Source organism: Mirounga angustirostris, unplaced genomic scaffold, assembly GCF_029215605.1.
Source record: "Mirounga angustirostris isolate CCGP_5_RB_7025 unplaced genomic scaffold, mMirAng1.0.hap1 SCAF_12, whole genome shotgun sequence".
NCBI lineage: Eukaryota > Metazoa > Chordata > Mammalia > Carnivora > Phocidae > Mirounga > Mirounga angustirostris.
In genome coordinates this window covers 105,676,037-105,694,710 of record NW_026991720.1, presented here as the reverse complement: position 1 = coordinate 105,694,710, position 18,674 = coordinate 105,676,037, and the positions used below count along the sequence as shown (strand labels likewise).

Below are 18,674 nucleotides of genomic sequence, written 5' to 3'. Positions count from 1 at the left end.
CCCATTGCTGTGGCTAAGACTTCTAGTACTACGTCAAATAGAAGCAGTGAGAGTGGGCATTCTTGTCTTGTTCCTGACCTTAAAGGAAAAGCTTTTCACTGTTGAGTATGATTAAAGGTAGGCTTATCATACATGGCCTTTACTATGTTGAGGTATGTTCCTTCTGTACCCACTTTGAGGGTTTTTTAATCCTAAATGGATGTTGAATTTTGTCAGATCCTTTTTCTGCCTTTATTGAGATGATCATATGACTTTTATCCTTCATTTTGTTAATGTGGTGTATCATATTGATTTGTGGATGTTGAGTCATCCTTGCATTCCTAGAATAAATCCCACTCAATTGATCCTTTTAGTGCATTGCTAAGTTCAGTTTGCTAGTATTTTGTTGAGGATTTTTGCATATGTGTTCGTCAAGGAGAGTGACCTGTAATTTTTCTTTCCTGGTGGTGTTTTTGTCTGGTTTTGGTATCAGGGTAAAGCTGACTTTATAAGTTCTGAAGTGTTCCCTCCTCTTCTGTTTTGGAAGAGCTGGAGAAGAACTGGTGCTAATTTTTCTTTAAATGTTCGGTAGGATCACCAGTGAAGCCATCTGGTCCTGCACTTTTCTTTGTTGGGGGGTTTTTGATTATTTATTCAATCTCCTTATTAGTTACAGAGCAGTTCAGATTTTCTGTTCCTTCATGACTCAGTCTTGGTAGGTTGTGTATTTCTAAGAATTTACCCGTTTCTTCTAGATTATCCAATTTGCTGGCATTTGTTGTCCCTTATGATCCTTTGTGTGGTATTAGTTGTAATGCCTTTTCTTTCATTTAAAATAGTCCCCTTCTTTATTAGTAAAAGTAGCTAAAGGTATGTCTATTTTGTTTATCTTAAAAAAAAAACAAACAGCTCTTAGGGGTGCCTGGGTGGCTCCGTCAGTTAAGCGTCTGCCTTCAGCTCAGGTCATGGTCTCAGGGTCCTGGGATCGAGCCCTGAATCAAGCTCCCTACTCAGGGGGAGTCTACTTCTCCCTCTGCCTGCCCCTCCCCCTGCTCGTTCTCTCTAATAAAATCTTTTTTTTTTAAGATTTTATTTATTTATTTGACAGACAGAGACACAGAGAGAGAGGGAACACAAACAGGGGGAGCGGGAGAGGGAGAAGCAGGCTTCCCGCGGAGGAGGGAGCCCGATGTGGGGCTCGATCCCAGGACCCTGAGACCATGACCTGAGCCAAAGGCAGGTGCTTAACTGACTGAGCCACCCAGACACACACACCCCCCCCCTTTAATATTTCTTATAAGGCTGGTCTAGTGATGAACTCCATCATCTTTTACTTTTCTGGAAAATTCTTTATCTCTCCTTCAATCCTGAAGGACAGCTTTGCCAGGTACCATTATTCTTGGCTGGCAGGGTTTTTTGTTTTTTTTTTTCTTTTATCTTTCTGCACTTTGAAAATATCATGACATTCCCATGTGGCCTGCAAAGTTTCTGCTGAAAAAATCTGCTGATAGTCTTATGGGGGTGGGGGTTCCCATGTAAAAAGGTGTTTTTCTCTTACTGCTTTTAATAGTCTCTCCTTGTCATTAACTTTTGACAACTTAATTAAAATGTGTCTTGGTCTGGGTTTCTTTGAATTCATCTTATTTGGAACTCTATGGGCTTCCTGGTTCAGATAGCCAGTTCTTTCCCCAGGTTAGGGGAGTTTTCAGCCAATATTTCTTTGAGTAAGCTTCATTCTCTTTCCTCTTTTTGGGATCCTATAATGCACATTTTGGCCTCCTTGGATAGTGTCCCATAAGCCGCTTAAGGTATCTTCTTTCTCACTTTTTTCTTTTTGCTCCTCTGATGAGTTCCACTGTACTATCTTCAAGTCCGCTTTATGTAGTCTGTAGCCGAACCCTTCTGTTGAATCTCAGTTCAATTTCTGTATTCTTCATCTCTGTGGTTTATGTTTGGTATTTTCTTTTAGTTTCCACGTCTTTGTTGAAATTCTCATTTGTTCATGCATAATTCTCCTGAGCTCGGTGGGCATCTTTATGACCATTATTTTGAACTCTTTATCAGGTAAGTCACTAACCTCCATTTCATGAAGGTCTGTTTCTGGAGTTTTGCTCTTTTGTTTGGAACATATTCCTCTGTTCATTTTCCTGGACTCTCTGTGTTGGTTTCTGTGTCTTTGATAAAACAGCCGCCTCTCTGAATCTTGATGGAGTGGTCTCATGAAGGGGGTGAACCCTATCATTCAGCCCAGCCCACACTCTTGGTTCGCTCAAACCTCTGTGATTGCCCAAGCCACTTCTTTCTTCTTAGTGGCTCCCAGTGGTTGAAAGTGTGCCAAGGCCCATTAGTGTCCCAAAGAGGAGGCTCAGCCATAGATGTGTGCTAAATTAGAAGCCTGACCCTCAGGCAGCAGCCTTCGAAGTAAGCAAAGTCCTCGTTCATGCAAAGCCCGGGAGATAGGATTTCAGTGTGCATACTCTGTGCTGAGCCCTGGGCAGATAGCTGTTTAAGAATGGCGTCTTTCTTTGAACAGTCCTGGGGGGCCCTGCAAATGCAAGCCCCACTGGCCACCAGAAATAGGTGATCAAGGGGCATGGCTCTGGATGGCAGCTGACAAAGCCAGGGCAGCAAGAGGCGCACAAGCTCCTTCCAGGGAGACACCGGTGACCCGGTTTGCTGTGGGTGTTTTCATGTTTGCCCGATATGTAGCAATTGTTCAACTAGTTTCTGGATTTCTTTTTAGAGGGAACTGCTTCTCTGTACCTGTGGATTTGGTGTATCCAGGAGAAGGAAGTGAGTTCGGGAGCCTCCCAGATCACTAGTTTAGACCTGAACTTGGGCCTGGGAAATGCCAAGGGTATCACAGAAGGGCCTAGAAGTTGCAAGGTGCGGCAGCCACGTGTCTCTGGAAGCCAACCCTCAGTCCTGACTGTAGGGAAGGAAGTCTTGGTAGGTGCGGAAAAGACACTCCACATCAGTCACCATCAGGGAACTGAAAATCAAAACCATAATGAGATATCACTTCATACCTGTTAAAATGGCCATCACCAAAAAGACAAAAGATGACAAGTGTTGCTGAGATTATCCACAACCCCTGTGCACTGTGGTGAGAATGCCAACGGGTGCAGTCACTCTGGAAAACAGTATGGAGTTTCCTCAAAAAAACTAAAAATATAGAACTACCATATGATCCAGCAATCTTACTTCTGAGCATGTAGCTGAAGGAAATGAGAACAGAATCTCAAAGAGGTATCGGCACCCCCATGTTCCCTGTAGCATTCTTGACAGACAAGATGTAGAAATCTAAGCTGAGTGTCCATCGATGGATGAATGGATAAAGATGTGATACACACATATCGTCATATATATATACATATATGTCTAATACACACACGCAATGAAATATTCAGTCATGAGAAGGAAAATCCTGCCATTTGCCACAACACAATTACACAATTCACAGCGCTCACCATAGCACATATCCTCCCCAAAGTCTATCACCCAGCCGCCCCATCCCTCCCACCCCCCACCACTCAAGCAACCCTCAGTTTGTTTCCTGAGATTAAGAGTCTCTTATGGTTTGTCTCCGTCTCCGGTTACATCTTGTTTCATTTTCCCCTCCCTTCCTGTATCATCCTCTGTCTTCTCAAATTCCTCATATCAGTGATATCATATGATACTTGTCCTTCTCTGAATGACGTATTTCGCTCAGCAAAATACCCTCTAGTTCCATCCACGTCGTTGCAAATGGCAAGATTTCATTTTTTCAATGGCTGCCTAATATTCCATTGTATATATGGACCACATCTTCTTTATCCATTCATCTGTCAATGGATATCTAGGCTCCTTCCATAGTTTGGCTATTGTGGACAGTGCTGCTATAAACATTGGGGTGCAGGTGCCCCTTCAGATCACTACATCTGTATCTTTGGGGTAAATAACCAGCAGTGCAATTGCTGGGTTGTATGGTAGCTCTATTTTCAACTTTTTGAGGAACCTCCATACTGTTTTCCAGAGTGGCTGCACCAGCTTGCATTCCCACCAACAGTGCAGGAGGGTTCTATATGGGGATCTTTAAAAAAAAAGAAAAAGAAAAAGGTCCAATCCATAAAAAACAGTAGAAAAGTGATTGTCAGGAGCTGGGGGTGGGGGAAATAGGGAGAGGTCTGTAAAATGAATAAAGCCTAAGGATCTAATGTAAAGCATGGTGATTACAGCTGAGAACCCCGTATTGTAGAATTGAAATGAGTGCAGACACATCATGATGAGATGTAGGAAAACTAAAGACCAAGGAAAAAATTCTAAAATCAGCCAGAGGAAAATGATTCACTTCATGTAGGGAGCAATTCTTTGCAAGGCTCTGGGTTTCTCACCGGAAACCAAGCAGGCCAGAAGGAAGCAGAACAATATTTTTAAACTGTTGAAATGCAAGAACTGGGGCGCCTGGATGGCTCAGTCGTTAAGCGTCTGCTTTCGGCTCAGGTCATCATCCCAGGGTCCTGGGATCGAGTCCCGCATTGGGCTCTCTGCTTAGCAGAGAGTCTGCTTCTCCCTCTGACCCTCCCCCGTCTTGTGCGCTCTCTCTCTCATTCTCTCAAATAAATAAATAAAATCTTTAAAAATAAATAAATAAATCTTTTTTTAAATGGGGGAAAAAATACCCCATATGTAGTGAAAATCAGTACTGGGAAACCTCCCAGAGACCGCGTTGGAAGCTCCGGCAGGGGGCGCTCGCAGCCCTCCCAGGGGTCCATCGCTGACCCGACAGGAAGAGCCCGCCCTGCCCTCACCTGGATGGGACCTTGCCGGAGGCTGTGACCCCCGCAGGAGGGACAGACGCTTCGCTCCTCTGGGGCCACAGCTCTGCCGCCGAGAAGCCTCCACCCGCCCCCCAGCTTCCTCCAACGCACTTTGAGTTCATAACAGCTCCTCCCAATTCACCCCTTTTCTCCCTCGTTCCCCAGACTTGCCTAGGGTTTTGCCCAGCTTGTTTGTCCAGGACTGAAATTCTCTTTTATTCCTGAATACACCCATCTGTTCCTGGTGAAATAACTGGCAGTTTTTATTAAGTTTAGCTATATACGTATGTATGTATAGCTACCCTTAAGATATATATATACACACACACACATATAAAATATAAACTTAATATATATAGCTACATATACATTATAAATTTATAATTTGTCTTCTAACACTGTCTGCTGGGGGTTCCAATGTATGCAGAGGGAATCAGACTACAACATGAAGGGTAAAGGGACCTGTAGGCTGGTAGCATTCTCCATTCCACACAAAGTGGCAAAATATTAATTCTAAGTAGGCTATGAAAAGTGTGTATATAATTTCTAGAACCACTAAATATTTTTCTTTAAAGATTTTATTTGAGAGAGGGAGAAAGCACGCACAAGCAGGGGGTCGGGGCAGAGGGAGAAGCAGGCTCCTTACTGAGCAGGGAGCCTGATGTGGGACTCGATCCCAGGACCCTGGGACCATGACCTGAGCCGAGGGCAGATGCTTCACCGACTGAGTCACCCAGGTGCCCCCATCAATATTATATATACAAAGAAATATAGTCAGGAAGAGAGCAGCAGGGCAGGAAAGAAGAAACAGAGAACAACTGTTTGCCTAACCCCAAACCATGCAATAGTCTCATTAAACGGGAAGGGCCTGGCCTCGGACATGGGCACTCTCTGCACAGCAACTAAAGGAAATGAGGCTGTTTCTACTCTTGAACTCTACTCCTCACACCACCGCTAACACTCATGCTGTGAATTTTCCCCACCAAGCACTTCTCCACCAAGGAGAACTGGGGGTCCTACCGTCTAACTCAGCTCTAACACCATCTCCCTGGAGACTGCATCGACCCCATGGGGGAAGGGCTCAGTCCCCCAAAACTGCCCCCGCTTCAGAAGCCAATTGCAAGCCCCAGGTGCTCACCTGTACTTCCGACAGATTGGCTATCGATTGGGCTTCCCACATGCCCCCCTTTGGGTTTGATAATTTTCTAGAACAACTCCCCCCCAGAACGCAGGGAAACTCTTTCATTACCAGTTTATTATACAATAAAGAATATGATAAAAGATATGTACAAACAGATGACAAGGTGCATAGGGTGAGGTCTTGAAGGCTCCTGAGTGTAGCAGCTTCTGCTCCTCAACCTTGTGGAGCTGGGGTGCATCACCCTGTGATGCAGGACGTGTTCACCAACCCAGAAGCTCCCCGAACCTGTACTTTAGGGATTTTCATGGCATCACTGATTATGAACGATCTCCAGTGCCTCTCCCCTTCCTGGAGGATGGGGCTGGGCTTCTAATCACGGCCTGATCTTTCTGGTGCCCAGCCCCATCCCAAAGCCATCCCAGAGCCCACCGAGTGAGTGCCTCACTGGGAAAAAGACATTCCTTTCACCCAAGACATTTCATGGGATTTAGGAGCTCTGGCCAGGAGGTGGACAGGAAGACCAAAATATGGATTTCTGTATTTTTAAAGAAGATTTTATTTATTTATTGAGAGAGAGAGCAAGCATGAGCAGGGAGGAGGAGAAGCAGGCTCCCCAGCGGATTGAGCTTGACACAGGGCTCAATCCCAGGACCCTGAGCCGAAATCAAGAGTTGGACGCCCAACTGACTGAGCCTCCCAGATGCCCTTATGCATTTCTTTTTTTTTTTTTTATTTGAGAGAGCGAGAGAGAGAGATCATGAGCAGGGGGGAGGAGTAGAGGGAGAGGCAGACTCCCTGCTGAGCAGGGAGCCCGATGCGGGACTCGATCCCAGGATCCTGGGATCATGACCTGAGCGGAAGGCAGATGCTTAACGACTGAGCCACCCAGGCGCCCGCCCTTATGCATTTCTTATTGTATCACAATATCACAGCCAAACACATTGAATTAAAGACAACTTATAGTTTGGACTTTTAAAAGTCACCCAATTCCATGCTGGCTTCGAGGAACTTGCCCTGAATATAATAATGCACATTGGTTAAAGTGAACAGTAACCTCGTGTTCCATGGTATCAATCACCCTGATACCATCACTCATCAAAGACAGCAGAGACAGCTGCAGAGAGGATCTGTTACATACAAACTTCAGCACAGAATCTAGCAACAAATAAAATGGATTCTACACCATGCAGTTTATGTCGGGAGGTTTAAATCTGAAAGCCAATTAATACACCCTATCAGTAGAATGTTTTGTTTTTTGACAAAAATGACACATGATCATCTCAATGAATGAAAAAAAAAAAGCATTTGACAAAATCCAACACCCCTTCCTGATAAAAATACTCAGAAAACCAGGAATAAAACTGAACTTCCTTCATCTGATAAAGGGCACCTACAGACGCCGGACCCCTAACATCATCTTAATGGGGAAACGCTGAACCCAAGACTGGGCGCGAACAAAGAGGCCCACGTCCACCCGCGGAGCCCCAGAGGCTCCGGCCAGACCAGTGAGGCCACACAAGCAAATAACAGGGGACCTGAAATTGTTCCCAGTCACAGACAGGAGGGCTGTTTATGTGGACGGACAGACAGAACCACCAGGAATCTAAACTAATAGTGAGTTCTGTCAGGTTTCTGGATACATCTATGCATGAGAATAGGTGGGTTTGAGTGCTCACAATGAACAAATGGAAACTGAAACAATCTGTAACAGCTCCAAGGGAAAGAGAGCATTAGGCATAAACCTAACAGAGCAGGGGCTGGGTCTCTATGTTGAAAAACCAGAAAACACTGATGGAAGGAATCAAAGACAAGCAACTTCGTGCCGAGACATCCTGTGTTCACGAATCCCCAAGTATTCCTTCGTAGACAGACAAGCTGATTCTAAAATCTATACGGAAAGTCAAAAGAAGAGCAGGCAAAACAATCTGGAAAGAATAAAATTAGAGGAGTCACACCAGCTGATCTAGGCATTCCCCTCCAATTCAGGTTAGTCGAGTTAGGAGGGTGTTTTTGAAGCGATGGGCAGAGAGAGAGATGGAACAGAAGAGAACCCAGAAACAGCCCTGCACAAAAATGGCCAACGGATGTCTCAGGAAGGTTCGAGGACAATCCGGGAGCGAAAAGACGGCCTTGTCGACAGATGGTGCTGGAACCACGGGCCTCCTCCCGCAGATACCGAATCGTCAGCCTAAACCTCATACTTAAAATTCACTCAGAATGAATCCTACATCTCCATGTAAACTGTACGCTCTGCAAGAAAACAGAGACAGCGTTTATTGTAATTCGGAGTCAGAGACATGACCCAGAAGCGTGAGAGGAAAGAAAAAAGGTGCACGGACAGACTGGCGAACCAGACTTCCTAAAAGGTCAAACTCTGCTCTGAGAAGCGCCCTTGGAAGAAATGCACACACACCCTACACACAGACGGTTACAGAGAGCAGGGCACCCACACGCAGGGCGGAGACAGCGATGGCACCGCGGGGAAACAGTGCTCGGCCCTGCAGACGGCGGGGGCGCGTGCAAACCGAGCGCCGGGCTCCCGGGACGCTTGTCCATGCGGCGGTCCTTGGAAAGTGGCCCACCCTCACCCCGTAAGCCCTGGAGACCCCGGGTCTCACCGTGTGCCCCGAGAAAGGAGAGCCTGTGTTCACACGGACACGCGTCGTCCAAGTCTGCAGCGGTTCTCTTCGTGGTCACCAGAGCCTGGACGCAAGTTCTCGACAGGTGGACGCGTCGACGCCGGATGATGCCCCGCGGTGGCAGGGGGAACGACGGGCACCCGGAGGGCTGTCGGAGGCCCCACGCGGAGGGGCCAGTCTCGGAAGCTTACACGGAGTGGGCCTGCACGCACAGCACGTTCTGCAGAAGGAGAACCGCAGGGACCGGGAAGCGCCAGGAGAGCCCGTGGGTGCGACAGGCGAGCGGCGGTGGGGGGACGACGGGCCAGCGCGGGGTCGTCGGGCCAGCGCGGGGTCGTCCTGCTGCGGAGCAGACACACTGAGCAAACACAACCTCCCTGAGAAGAGTCTGGGGGCCGGAGAGGGGCTCGGATGGAGCCCCAGCTTGGGAAGAAGCCTGCCCTGCCGCCGGGCACCACCCGGCCCCCCGCTTCCTCCATCGGACCCGCAGAGCAGCCCCGCCCAGCCCCCTCCTCCTGGTCCCGGCCTGATCGCAGTCCCTCCGCCATTCCCAAATGAACCCATTTTGCTGGTACAATAACTGGCTGCTTTATTTGCAAGGTTGGCCTGGTGGAGGTGGGCGCGACTACACACGTTACAATTCGTAAAACCCTATGCCAAAACGAGTCAACGTCACTGCAAGTTCCTTTGAAAAGTATTTTTTATTGCAGAGAGCGGTCAGGGGCGTCCTCACCTGACAGAGACCTGTGAGTCTGGACAGTGTTCCAGGTGGACGGTCCAGCAGCGAAGGCACTGGAGCCGAAGCAGAGGACACCGCGTGGCCAGTGCCCCTCCGTGAGACGCTGGGACCCCCACCGGCCCCGCGGGCGTCCGCGGCTCGGTCAGAGCAGTGGGAGCGGAGAGGAGGCCAGCGGTCAGGGGGACGCAGGAATGCCAGGCCCCTGGGGGCCACAGTGAGGACTCTGGAATTACTGAACAGGGTGGGGGGCTGTGGGGCGCAGGGAGCAAGGGCGGGGACGCTACGTGGCTGTTAAAGGCCTTCTGAGAACAGAGCTTGAAGAACAAAGGCAGAGACCGGAGACTGGACGCCTGTTTGGAAGGTGGGGGCCAGCACCGGAAGTTCTCCCCCCACCCCAGCTCCTGCCTCTGCACCGGCCCTCTCCAGATGCTGGCCGCCCTTTAGCGCCTGGTGGCACACTCCTGGCGGGAAGGAGCTCCAGGCCTCCACCCCCCATCTCGGAGCCCTGGGACACCGCCATCCACCACCTCAGGCCGTGCAAGCACCCCACCACGGAGACGGGGCTGTTCACATCCACACTGGCCCAGGGGCACCCCGCCACGGTGCCCCCAACCATCACCCCATAGCTGATGGGGGCCAGGTGCCCCGCACTCCCCATCACAGTAGCGCATTCAGAACACAGAGCTTGGTTTGGTGCACGGTGTCATTTCATTAGATCCTGGACTGGAGGGTGGGTAGGGCTCCGGGCCGGGGGTCGGGAGGGGCGAGGACCTGGGGCCACAGTGCATCCTCTCCCTGGAGCCCACAGGGCTGGCTCGCCAGAGTGGGGTGGGGCCGGCAGGCAGGCTCAGGCATTTCTCTGCTCTGGGGGAAGGTACTCAAGGCCCAGGTGCCTGAATATGTCTTCCTCGGAGGCCGCGTGGAAAAGCATCTTCTGCAACAGGAGTGGGGGTGTTAAGGCCTGGGGGCTGCCCCCGACGGCGCTGGCTTCCTGGAGAAGGGCGTAGGGAGGGGTCGGGAGGGGCAGCGGGTTCCTCCCCCAGGCAACCCCCCGCCCAGCAACACTACCTGCTCCGGGTCAAACAGCCCATGGCTGTTCAGCCACAGCCCTCTCTCCTTCCGGCTGAAGCGGCGCAGCTCCCGCTGGAAATGCTGGGGAGAGCGAGGTCGTGGCAGGGCCGCTGATCCCCCCCACAGCCCCAGGCCCGGCCCCCACAGCCGGCGCCTACCTTAGAGCCAGTCCAGCCTAGCAGGGCGAAGGGGAGCTGGCTGTTGGGGACAGCCACCAGGTCCACCCGCACGGCCCTCCTCTGGGCGCCCCCCACCACGGCCCCTGGGGGTTGTGGTAGGCAGAAAATGCAGAAAGCAATCTCGAAGGCATCCATGGTGTGGCTCCCCCGGGTCGGGTGGGCGGCGTCCTCAGGGCGGCCGCGGTGGTGTTGGTGGTACAGGACAAGCCCCTGCGGGCAGAGCAGGCGTGGTGGGCCACCGCGGGGCGGGGCGGGGCCGGGGGCAGGAGCCAGAGTCCCGGCAGTCCTCCCCGCCGTCCCCCCAGCCCAGGCAGGCAGCCCGAGCCCCTCACCTGCTTCTCCAGGCGGCCCATCACGCTGGGCAGCAGCCCGGCCTCCCGGCCCTCCTGGGGGTGGCTGACCAGCAAGTCCACGTCGTGGCCCTGCAACTTCCCCCTGAGGGGGCGCCGTCTGACTCTGGGGGCCACACGGCGCTGTGGCTGCTCCCAGGTCCCGCCAGTGAGGGAGGGCCCACCCCAGGGGCCTTCCCTGGAGGGCCAGCAGACCCCCTCACCTCCGGAAGCCGCCCACCAGCGTCACGGTGGCCCCGGGCAGGACGCACGCCACAGCGGCCTCCACCACCTGCTGCAGGGCCTCCGCCTCCGGCCGCCGGACCGGGGCGCTCAGGTCGTGGTAGTGCCGGAGTCCTGCGGAAGCACGGTCTCCTGACCTTCCCAGCCCCACCGGCTCGTGCTCTCCGCTGTCCCCTCCTCCCTCTGAAGCAGAGGAGACCGCAGATCCGCAGGCAGCGGCATGGAAGGGCTAGCAGAACTACTGTCTGTGCCATCAGGCTGCGGGTGTGGGTGCGGTCATGACGCAGACTACCCCTTTGAAGGCCTCGGTTCTCCCCTCCATAAAACGGGCCGGAAGCGGATAGGGACATGAAGGAGGTGGCTCTGCCGCTCAGGAACCCCTTCACCGGAGCCCTGGCCCAGCCCCGCACCTGCGGGGGGACCGCTGCCTCCCGCACAGTCAGGAGAGGTTTCAGAGGGGGAGCGGCGGCGCTTGGGCGCGCAGGCTCTCGGTAGGCGGTTCCTGACCGCGGCACGGGGACCCGTGGCTGACAGCACCTCCTGTTCCCTCAGACATGTGACTTCATGGGTCGCACCACCTGCGGACCCCCGCAGGGCCTCCCCTCCCCCAGTCCGAGGGAAGATGTTCAAAGGCGCGGTGGGTGCCAGGCTGCGGAACCACTCTGGCGGGGCCCCCAACCGCGGCCACGCGGGGAGGCCAGTCTAACACCTGCTACCCACTGGCCTCACACGGAGCAGCTCCCAGACAGCGGAACGGAGGCTCAGCGAAGGTAAAGTCTCAGGGCCATGGTCACCTACCTAGTACGTGGCCAAGACAGGACTCCAGCCCAGGCCTGACACACTCAAGCTCCCGTTCGTTCCACTGCACGGGGCCCCCTGCCATGAGCAGGCCCTGTCCTGAGCCTCTCCTGCCCCACAGGTCCCCATGCCATCTGCCAGTGCGCCAGGACACCAGCCCCACGCTGCCAAGCTGTGCGCAGGGCACGGGCCTCCCCTTCCCGGTCCACCCGGGAGGCGTGAACGTCACCCCATCACTGTTCGCTGCGGAAGGGCTCCAGCAGATCCAGACAGAGGCCGGCCTGCCCCTGGGGCCTCTGTGCACCGACCCCGCGCCCTGCCGTCCAGGCAGCCCCCCGGCACGTGCCGCGTCTGGTCAGTGCTGAGGGCTCCGTGGTGTGGGGGGGCCCGGGGCCCCGTCCTTCTCAGAGGCTCACCTGCTCTCTGCTGCTGGGTCAGCCTCTGGGGCTGCTTGTGGAGGCTGTCCAGGGTCCGCAGCCCGTCCCGGTACCACCGGTCAGCAGTCTTGACCCCAACCCCGAAGATCCCAGTGAAAAGCTGTTTGGGGGACGAGCACGGCGTGGTCAGGAGCGAAGTCCTGACAGAAGATGCAGATGGCCACCACCGTCCGCGAGGGCCCTGCTGTCCCGGGCCGCCCCGTGGCCGCTCACAGCTGCCCGGTTCAAGCAGGCCGCCCGAGGCCACGTGGTGCGCACACAGGCAGGATTCAAACCCCAAGGCCGGCCTGTGCGGGGGACGGCCCGGACAGACCCCAGGGTACCTCCCTCTGAGGGCCTCGACCCCCTGCTCCGGGCAAGTCTCTCCCCAGAGCACGTGCAGCTCCGGCCTGTGAGTCCAGCACCGCACACCAGTCACCCCACAGCCTCCTGTCCACTGGGAACCACGCCGCCCCCACCTAATAGCAGCTGGGGTTTCGCACCGGGGTTCTTCTCCTTAGCAAACCAGAGGGTTGTTCTAGAGGAGCTGCAGCGTGGGAGCCAACCTCCCGTCGGGGGCGGCCGGCCCCACACGGGTCTCCCACACGGGGCGGGGGGGCCAGCCCCCGGCCCCAGCAAGTCACTCTTTCCTCCCCGACCAAGCTGTTGGTCCGAGGTAGGCACCCGCTCCAGCCATTTTTGGAAGCGAAACAGAATGTCAGGCATGTGCGGTGCTGGAGGCTGTAACCCACGGACGGGGAGCCTTCCGTGGCTGGGTCTCAGCTGGCGAGGGGGCCAGCGCACAGAAAGGAGGAGGACCCTGGTGGCACTCGGGTCCCCGAGCCCTGCTTCCTCTGGCTCCAGCCCTGCCCATCTTGGGCTATGCTGGCCATCCTTCCCTCGGTCCCCGGAACGAAGAGCCTGGGTCCTGACAGAAAAAGTGCTCAGAACAGCCCAACCATGTTGTTTCGACAATGAACTTCTAATCGTTGACCCACCTCTCTGCTGGCCTGGGCACCTACCTGGGACCCTCCATCCTTCACCCGTGGCTCCTCTCCCTCTCTGAAGCGCCCCCTTGGCCCTCACCACCGACGGCCCACCCTGCCAGGGAAGCCCCCCGCCCCCAACAGGTCGCTGATGGGACAGGCGTCTGAGCCGCGGGATGGAGGCAGCCACCAGAGCTCTGGGGCGTCAGATCGGGGGCGGTAGGAACAGGGGAAGGTGCGCTGTGGACACAGGCAGGGCGACAAGCAGGGCTCGAGATCATAAAGAGGGAGGAAGTTACGTTTTGTCCAGTACGCTCTGTTTAAGATGCCGGGGGACACAACACAGTGGAGAATATTCCACTGATGGTGCTGAGTGGATCTACAAACCCCCCTGTGCTACACGCTTCTCCTCGCCCCACTGTTTGGCTGCCTCACGCATCTCCGGTGTCAGCTCGCGGCCACCTCCTCAGCAAGACCTTCTCTGATCCCCGGGCGCCCCTGCTCGCCTCCCGTCCGTGGCTGGCACCGGGCTGCCAGCCGGGGGAGGGCTCCGAGCCCCTGCTGGGGTCCGCCCTGCATGTACCTTCATGGTGTGGTATCGCTCTGACAGCCGGACCCTCTCCACCTCCTCACACACCCCATGTTCCAGCAGCTCCTAGGGGACCAAGCAGAAGGCTCAGCCTGACTGGACACAAGGTCTGGGGCCCGAGGACCAGGCGGAACCCCAACACTCAGCAGGGCAGCTTCGTCCGATCAGCACCCAGGGGCGCTTGGAAATAGAGACCACGCCCGGGGAGGCACCAACACGTCTGGCCTCACGGTCCTCAGCCCAGGGAACACGGGCCACCTCTCAGACAATGACAAGTCCCAGAATATGGAAACTGTGGCTTTTCCAAACACGGGTGACGTATTATTAACGGGACTTTGCTTAAAAGCTTGAGTTCAGGGCGCCTGGGTGGCTCAGTTGGTTAAGCGACTGCCTTCGGCTCAGGTCATGATCCTGGAGTCCCTGGATCGAGTCCCGCATCGGGCTCCCTGGAGTCCCGGGATCGAGTCCCGCATCGGGCTCCCTGGAGTCCCGGGATCGAGTCCCGCATCGGGCTCCCTGCTCGGCGGGGAGTCTGCTTCTCCCTCTGACCCTCCCTCTCTCATGTGCTCTCTCTTTCTCTCTCAAATAAATAAATAAAATCTTAAAAAAAAAAAAAAGAAAGAAAAGAAATCCTCAGTGTGGGGGCGCCTGGGTGGCTCAGTTGGTTAAGCGACTGCCTTCGGCTCAGGTCATGATCCTGGAGTCCCGGGATCGAGTCCCGCATCGGGCTCCCTGCTCGGCGGGGAGTCTGCTTCTCCCTCTGACCCTCCTCCCTCTCATGCTCTCTGTCTCTCTCTCAAATAAAAAAAAAAATCTTTAAAAAAAAAGCTTGAGTTCAAAAGTATGTTTGGTCCCCACATAGTCTCCCAGTGGCAAGTGAACCCCTTAGGTGGGACACTTAACATGGTATGTGAAGCACCTAACATTCTGGGTCCTTATGTACTTTGTATTTTAAAAAGAAATGCTCCAAGTCTGGGGTTCCCGTCCACCATCCCAGACAGCGGGGCCGATGCCAACGATCCACACGGCGTGGCCCCCATTCACAGACGAGGAATCCGAGCAGAGGGTGGCTCGCCCTGGCCCTGAAGCCAGCCTCCAGGGCTGCACCGAGCCCCTGACCCCCCCGCGCTCACGATCCCCAGGCCACCTCACCCACCGGCCTGCACTCACGACTCCACCCGGGAGTACCTACCTGGACGACCCTGCAGGAGTGTTCTCCAAAGTGGGGCAGCCCCTGCAGCTGGCTCAGGGCCGTGACCCGGCTCGGAAGGGCCTTGAGCACCGCGGCTGCTCTACGGAAGGAGAGGAAGCGGCCCTCTCTGCCCTCAAAGCCTGCGGCCTCCGCTAGCACCTCTAGAGCCTCCTGCAAGGAGAGGCCCTTGGAGAGGGGGCACGGTGCCTGACTCCGCACCCTCCAGCTCCCACCCACCTGTCCCCAGGCTGGGAGGGCAGGGTGGCAGGGCTGCCGGCAACAGGCCCGGCCCCACCCCAGGGAGGCTGGGAACCCACGGCTCACCGAGAGGCCAGTGTTGTGGTGTGTGAGCGGCGTGGGGCGCTGGCAGGCATAGGGCGGCATCCTCACTGGGCTGGGCAGCTCCTTCCTGGGCATAGCCACCTGGGGGCGGGAAACACAGAGGCCACTTGGAGGCTGAGGGCTGGCAGGGCCCAGCAGCCCCCAGAGCCCTGCCCCTGACAAGAAGAGCGGGAGTGGAGCAGGCTGAGGAGAGGCTCCTCACCCAGAGCATCAGCAGGCCCAGCACCCACGGACCCTCAGGGAGGACCATTCCTGTCGCTGCACATGATGCGTGTGCTCTACCTCCCGCAACCGTCTCAATTGCGTGGGCTGGCAGTGCCTGTCATGCCCACCTTGCAGACAGGGACACCGGCTCGTGGCCCACAGGCAGGGCTGACCTTGGGAAGCCCGACCCTGAGCCCACATCTGCATCCCCCCAGGAAGCACTGAATGGGGGCAGAAGCCACAGACCCACAGCACCGTGAGGACAGCTTCCTGCTGGTCCTTGGGTCATCTCACCAGGAGTTCCTGTCTCACTACTTGCGCACGAAAGGCCTGAAGATGCTAGAAATAAGTGCACCTCAAGAGCTCATACCAATGAGAGCAGAAGCCAGGATGGCCTGGCCTCCAAGGGCCCCCGGGGGTCTGCGCTGAGCCCCACTGCCCCCCCCCCCCGCATCTGTAGGCACCGTGGTGCTCCTGACAGGCCAGCTGTGCCCTCCGGGCCAGAGCCCGCACCGGGCATTCTCCGCGGGCCCCACGCCAGGCCACCCAGCTCACCTCCAGGCGGTGCCGCTGCTCCACGGGCAGGGGCTGCCCAGCTGCCATGCTTTCTGTGAACCAGCTTATGTCCAGCAGCGCTGGGCGGGTGCCTCCTTGGGGCGAGGCCGCTGCCGCCCTGCCCCCGTGCCAGCAGCTGGCCTCCTCCGCTGAGGTCTGTTCCATCACCACATGCGTCACCTCAGAGCTGGAGAGAGGGGGCGGAGCTCACGTCCAGAGGTCCCTCCTGCCTTGCTCGGTGCCTCCAGGCCTTTGCTTCCTGTCCCCTCTGCCTGGTGAGCACCCATTCATTCTTCCATGCCACCTCCTCAGAAAGCCCCTTCTCGAAGAGGAACACGTCTGTCACCCCAGCACCCGCAGAGCTGCAGCCCAGCCCACGTCTCTGTCAACTCGTCTGCCCTCCTCTCCCCCCTCCAGCCTCTGAGAATGGAGGTCCTTAGAGGGCAGAACCAGAGGCTCTTTGTCTGCCAGACTGCTTGGGTGTGAACCCCAGCTCTGGCACACACTTGCTGGGTGGCCTTGGGCATCTCACTTAACTTCCCTGTCCCCTGATTTCTTCCTCTTTATTTATTTTTTATTATTATTATTTTTAAAGATTTTATTTATTTGACAGAGAGAGACACAGTCAGAGAGGGAACACAAGCAGGGGGAGTGGGAGAGGGAGAAGCAGGCTCCCCGCCGAGCAGGGAGCCTGATGTGGGGCTCGATCCCAGGACCCTGGGATGATGACCTGAGCCGAAGGCAGACGCTTAAGGACTGAGCCACCCAGGCGCCCCTGATTTCTTCCTCTTTAAAGCAGGTAACAACCTATCTACTGCGTCGGGTTGTTACACAGATTAAACAAACTCATAAGCAAAAGGCTTAGAGGCTTAGACAGCACCCAGCACACTAAACTCCTCTCTGCGTGGGTCTAACCACTGGGAATGGTTAAATTACTTAAACAAACAAACAAACAAAAAAGCTGCTGGGGGACTGGCCCCTGGTTTGCTTGCTCTTCCAACCTTAAACCTACTGGAACCCATTTCCTTAACCTCAGCAGTGTCTCTGTAGCCCATAATTTTTGCTGATCTGGGAGTCTCACTCAAGTCACTGTCTCAGCCCAGAGGGGAGGCGTCACTTTGGCTAATAGGGCAAGATGAACTCACCGAGGGCACAAGGCCCTCAGCCAGTGATATCCTTAACCACCCCACAGCGCCCTATAGCTCTTTACAGAGCCCCTGGCATACGTTCTCTCCTTGTCCTACAGAACACTCCTGGCCCTGACTGCTAGCACCCTTTTATACAAGAGGATATTGAGAGAAAAGCCACATGAGCATGAAATGCCAGGGCTAACTTGGAATCCAAAACCTCAGGTGCCCCTCCCCTGCCAGGTGAATCGTTTTAGATGTCAATATCCTCAGCTGAAAAGAAATACTGCTTGTGAGTGTGGCCGGTAACTTGCAAAGTTCTGAGCAGGGGCATTTTGTGCTTAGGCGCTCACGCCACGCAGCAGTGTCGTCGGGGCGTGACGGCATGGCGATCCCACACACGCGTCCCTCGGTCCCCTACGGGCGCAGCACCCGCCCCGCGCCCCTCGTGCAGGCGCCCCCCCAACCATGAAGGGGCCCCGGGCAGGAGCCCCGGCAGGTGACTCCCTGAAGGCGTCCCACGCAGAAACCCCAGGGCAGGTGACCCCCCGGCAGGAGCCCCCACACAGGTGCCCCCCCGCCAAGGCGCCCCGAACAGGAGCCCCGGTCAGGTGCCACCCCCCCAAAGCGCCGCGGGCAAGGGCCCCACCCCGGGCCGCAAGTTCTCCACGACCGCGCACCTGTAGGCGTCCAGGACTCTGAAGCCCTTGGAGACCGCCAGGCGCGTGAGGAAGGCCCGGCGGCTGCGGCCCATGCGCGGCTCCGCCAAGTAGATGGCGACGCCCGGGAAGCGCGGCGGGGAGGAGGAGGCACGGCCGTCGGGGGACCGGACCCGCGCCCGTCGCTGCTTCGGGAGCATCCCCTCTGGCCGCGGGCCGGCGCCGGAAAAAGGCGCGCGCAAATCGGAAAAAAGGCGGCGGAAGCAGGCTGGAAGAGGAAGCGGCACCTGGCGGTCAGTGCGAGCAGGCCCCGCCCCATGCAAATTAGGCCGCTCGGAGCCGTCCGGGGCTCCCACCGGACTGAGTTTGCGCCTCAGGCCCCTTCTCCATGCAAATAGCACCAGAGGACACGCCCTTTATGTAAATAACTCGCAGAGCGAACTGGAACAGCGCCGGCGTGGGGGGCGAGGCCGGGGAGAACGAGAGCGGGGCGGGGGTGGGGCCAAGTGAGCGCGGAGGCGGGGCGGAGTGATGGGGGCGGGGCGGGGGAGCGCGGGGGCGGGGCGGAGTGATGGGGGCGGGGCGGCGCGGAGCGGCGCGGGGCGGGGGCCCGGCGGGAGGGTCCGGTGCGAATGGGGTGTGGGGACACGGCGGGGCGGGGGCGAGGCCGGGGAGAACGAGAGCGGG

At 56.1% G+C, this 18,674-nt stretch overlaps 1 protein-coding gene across 2 annotated transcripts; it reads right to left on the bottom strand.

Moving 5' to 3' along the window:
- Positions 1 to 4,879: 4,879 nt before the first annotated feature.
- On the bottom strand, positions 4,880 to 18,430 carry POLM (DNA polymerase mu). Of its 2 annotated transcripts, XM_045865010.3 has the most exons (11): positions 18,009 to 18,425; positions 16,202 to 16,388; positions 15,425 to 15,523; positions 15,101 to 15,271; positions 13,903 to 13,974; positions 12,334 to 12,454; positions 11,101 to 11,233; positions 10,880 to 10,982; positions 10,527 to 10,757; positions 10,366 to 10,449; positions 4,880 to 10,231 (listed from the first exon to the last, which is right to left on the bottom strand). In XM_045865010.3, exons 1-11 carry the CDS (start codon positions 18,185 to 18,187, stop codon positions 10,145 to 10,147), a joined length of 1,467 nt encoding a protein of 488 aa, XP_045720966.2. In that variant the 5' UTR covers positions 18,188 to 18,425; the 3' UTR covers positions 4,880 to 10,144. The 2 variants fall into 2 exon arrangements, with proteins under 2 accessions (XP_045720966.2, XP_064431639.1); XM_064575569.1 differs by having other exon boundaries at positions 4,880 to 10,449; positions 18,009 to 18,430.
- Between the last annotated feature and the right edge of the window lie 244 nt (positions 18,431 to 18,674).